Source organism: Primulina huaijiensis, chromosome 18 (assembly GCF_012295235.1).
Source record: "Primulina huaijiensis isolate GDHJ02 chromosome 18, ASM1229523v2, whole genome shotgun sequence".
NCBI lineage: Eukaryota > Viridiplantae > Streptophyta > Magnoliopsida > Lamiales > Gesneriaceae > Primulina > Primulina huaijiensis.
This window is the reverse complement of record NC_133323.1, coordinates 240,986-245,446: the sequence shown is the minus strand read 5'-3', so window position 1 is coordinate 245,446 and position 4,461 is coordinate 240,986. Positions and strand designations below refer to the sequence as shown.

The 4,461-nt window shown below is 34.5% G+C and overlaps 1 protein-coding gene across 1 annotated transcript; it reads left to right on the top strand.

Moving 5' to 3' along the window:
* Nucleotides 1-360: 360 nt before the first annotated feature.
* Nucleotides 361-3,612, top strand: LOC140965183 (uncharacterized). The gene is made up of 9 exons (XM_073425283.1): nt 361-579; nt 667-767; nt 874-969; nt 1,366-1,470; nt 1,594-1,698; nt 1,934-2,072; nt 2,404-2,519; nt 2,600-2,656; nt 3,198-3,612. The coding sequence occupies exons 1-9, from the start codon at nt 444-446 to the stop codon at nt 3,279-3,281; spliced, it is 939 nt and encodes a 312-aa protein (XP_073281384.1). The 5' UTR covers nt 361-443; the 3' UTR covers nt 3,282-3,612.
* The last annotated feature ends 849 nt before the right edge of the window (nt 3,613-4,461 follow it).

The window sequence follows — 4,461 nt, the reverse complement described above, 5'->3', positions numbered from 1 at the left end:
AAGATCGATACTCTAGCAAGTAAACAATTGTTCACGAGGGCGGACGATAAGGTCGCAGCATTAATTCATCCATCTTCATATATTAATCAATTTTGTGAGACATAAATATTGAAAAAAAAAACTCCAAAATGATATTTTTATAAATGCAATAGTCTGGTTAAATTGATAGAAATTTTCAATAAGGATTTTTTTTAAAAAAAAAAGTGATTTGATAAACATAACATAAGTAACACTTGGAATGTATTTTATATAACATGTTTGGGCGAACTTCTCAATTTATTAAAACAAAAAATATCATCGTATGAACAACTAACAGCAGGCCCGGTTTAACAAGAATGACCCACCAGATAATAAGCCCACCAAGCATTATTCGTGCTCTCGGGCCCAACAATTAATCCAATTCCATTAGATCAGGCCAATTCCGGAGAACGAAAGGATTATCAATGGCGATTCCTTCATCTCATATAATTCCAGTTACCGAAGCTAATTTGTTTTGCCCCAATTCTCCTCCTCTCAGATTTCATTTCTCCCAAATCAGCAGCGCTCGCCGCTGTCCATTCATAATTACCTTATCTTACAGTAAGTTTCTGATTCTTATTCCTTGTCCCATTATATCAAGAATCTGTGCAACAATTATGAGCTGACTGTGTTTTGATGCTATACCAGAATCAAGGAGTGGAAACACTGTTGATAGTGAGAAGAAGAGAGAATTTCTTGAACAGTACGGACTTAATCCTGATGATTATTTGACCAAACAAACTTCAAAGGTTATTATTATTATTATTATTCCTCTTTTCATTCTTTGGCCAAGTGTTTTGAATTGTAAGTGCGTTTTGATTATTTCCTTAATTTCTGTCATTTTTTAAAATTCAGATTAAGAGAAGGGAGCTGGGAAAAACAGGAAATGGAAAGGAAACATCTGTGGAGGAGGAGCCTAGGCCCTCCCGGGAGACTCACAAGTTGCTTCAGGTTCGGGATCTTTTTTGCTGTTTAAAGTTTCGTGTTCATTATTATTTCTTTTAAAAATAAATAAAGACTTGAACGGTTTCAATTTTTTTCAAGGAAAAGTTAGGTTGTGATAGGGAAAGAGCATAGGGTCACATATAGTTAAGCTTTGGCATTTCAAAGAGTATTTAAAAAAAAAATAAAAAAGTAAACATGAACTTTGAAATTACCTGCTGGTTGACAATTTGAAAGAATAGAATAAATAGCAGTCTGGCCAAACATTAGCTTTGGATCCTAAATGAAAAGATCGAACATTTGTTTTATGTGGTGGTGAAATTTGAAAAATCAAATTAAGATATAAGAGAAACACCTGAAGTCGTCTGGGAAAAAGAGTCTCATATAGACCATGATGGTTTTCAGGTTCTTGGAGGAACAGCTCGTAGAAAAAAGTTGCTCTCACCAAAGGGTATAGATGTGCGGCCAATGATGGAAGTTGTAAAGGCAGCAGCTTTCAGTATATTGCAGGTAGTAGTATTATGATTTTGAATGTTTTGTGTTTCATGGAAAGGGTTTCATTTTTTTACTTGTTTTCAATGAAACACAATGAGTTCTGATCAATTATTACATTTAAAACTGTTGGAATATTAGGCAGCTGGAGGCTCTCCTCAATATCTGAGGCCTGGACGATGGTTAGACTTGTATAGTGGTACCGGATCTGTTGGGATTGAAGCTATGAGCAGAGGTTGCTCTGAGGTTCGTTTTCACTTATGATGGAGCTTTTGTTTGACTTTTTTCTTGAAGCTAATAAAATGATAATAAAGCATTGGAGTTGAATGTCATACTTTTTGTTGACTGATTTAACCATTAAGCTTGAGAGATTTCAGAGTACTAACCAAGTCAGTTCACTTGGGACTCTTTTTTGCTATGTCTATTTGCCTTGATTAGGGCTTGTCTGTCTTAAATATAATGGTTTTTTTGTGATTTATAGGTGCACTTCGTGGAAATGGATCCTTGGGTTATCTCGAATGTTCTCCGACCAAATTTAGAATCAACTGGTTTTCTTGACGTATCAGTCATTCATACTGTCCGCGTAGAAACCTTTTTTGGAAATGCAGAACGATTTGTAGGTGGATATATTCCTTCCTTGGTCTCTCTTATGTAATTGAGCTGGATGTGAGATTATGTTCCAGCTTCTAGATTTGTAATAGAGGAAAATTACCCAGAAAAAAAAAGACATAATTTTTCTATTATTGAGTGTGATGCGAAAATGTTAAATCATGATTTGAATATTAGCTATCACGTCAGGGGGTTCTCTAATTCCCCCGTTTCATTCTCATTCTGATTGTTTCTTAGTTGGAATTTTTCAGATTGTATGTTAATAATTTATTTTTTACACTTTTATTATGGAACACACTTTTTGTGTAGAGTTTTCACGCATTTGATGTGTATTAAATGCAGGTAAAGATGGAGTCTTTGATTACGTTAGCGTTACTCCTCCGTATATGCTTGTTGATTATTCAGTCTTGATGGATCAGATTTCTCAATCATCTATAGTTGGAGAGAATACCTTCATCGTAAGTTGGGTTAATTTTGTTTTATAGGACTTTTTTTTTTCTACAATCTTTCTTTATATAATATGTACCAACATTTCCAGGTGGTTGAGTATCCTTTGAGAACGGACATGTTGGATTCGTGTGGGCACTTGGTAAAGGTAAATTTGGCCACTTTGTTAAAGTATGTCACGTGTTTCATTAGATTCAATATTAAGTGTATTTCCTTTCCCGTGTTGTATTTAGGATGTAAACAAATCAAATATTGTTCAATTTTTCGAGGTGAAGTTCGAATTTTTCTGGACTACTTGAAACTCAAAAGATGTACTTTTCTGGACTAGAATTAGGCTCGAATTAGAATTCAAATTCAAGCTTGCTGATTCCATTCAACTTAATTGTTCAGCTCTATTAACTAGAAGCACAAATTATTGAAATAATGTTAAAACAAATATTAAAGTTTGTGAGTGGTTCACAAGCTATCAATAAAATAATATGGAATCGATTTTGGTCGAAAATAAGTTTTACGAATGTTGAGCTCCGATATGAGTTCGATAATTACAAGCAACGCAAGCTAGATCATTGATTTGTTTCCATATGTTTGTCATGCAGAGCTACTCATGTTTCGGCCCTTTATATGTGAAGCTTCATTTGTGTGTATATTTTTCTTCTTAATGTAAACCATTTGGTTGTTAAAAAACGCAGATAGCTGATCGGAGGTTTGGGAGAACACATCTGGCCATATATGGCCCCACATGGGCACAAAAGAAGAGCAAGCCCCGCTCATGACTACCATTGTAAGAAGGATTGGCAAGAATCGAAATGGTTACATGGTTGAATTTGATCTTGCTTGATGGTGGCGATGTAATCTATTTCGGATCTGTGATCAGACTATGCTGCTTCGGATTGTTTCTAGGGTAAACCTGCCAATGACCGCTGCCCATAACTTGTGTGTGCAATCAATTGATCGCTCCTTGGTGTCTACTGACGACTATTTGGCCTCATGGGTTGCAGGTGATCTATCGGTTTATGTCTTTTCTAGAAAATAATTTAATAATTTCAATACTCCTAGGATGTATAACAAATTTGATTGGCTTCATATAGGAAAAACTTGTCGGTTTGTTTGAGTCACTACTGATTGTTGCGTCTTTTATATTTCAGATAGACAAATTACATTCTCATTAAAAAAATCCATCACCCACCCGTTTTACCCCGAAGAGTGAAATGCGGTTTGGTTTGTTTGCATAAATTCACGTCTCACCCACCAAAAGTCAAGTTAAATGTTCTGAGCAAAAAACATTCGCTCGAGTATTTGGAATTTGGACCCACCCCACCCAAAACAGTACCTACGTGGTTTGGATTTCCAAGAATACTTTAAAGTTCCAACCTTTTAATAATTGAGAACTTCATGCCAAGGGAATAAACGTCTATCCAAATCAAGTACTATGATATCTTTTATACATAGAGAGAACTTTTGGTGTTATGTATGAGAAATAAATAATAAAACAAAGATAATATGAGTTGTAACAATGTATAAAAATGAATAATATTTTTTTAGCTTGTATGTTTCCCCAGAACATGTGTAGTAGAAATAAGATATTTTTTGGGACTTAAATAATTTTAATTTTTTTGAATAAATTAAATAATTTTGATTTTTAATTCACTTTAAATCTTTAGTCTGACTTCAGTTTAGGGGCCAAAGTGTGAGTGAAAAAAATCTACAGCTCAAAGACTATATTCTAATCTGTGCACATTTTTTGAAAAAAAATATGTAGCAAGGAAAATTACTCAAGAATTTGCTAGCATATGTATATGTTGATACGAGGCGATGCACGCCTCAAACCAAGGCAGATACTTACGGGAATGTATTCTTTGTCCCTTGCTAAAACTCTGCCTTCTCACTCAGGAATCTCAATATCATCAGCATCCTAAATTTAAGATGAAAAATGATAAATGGTTTAGCCAATTA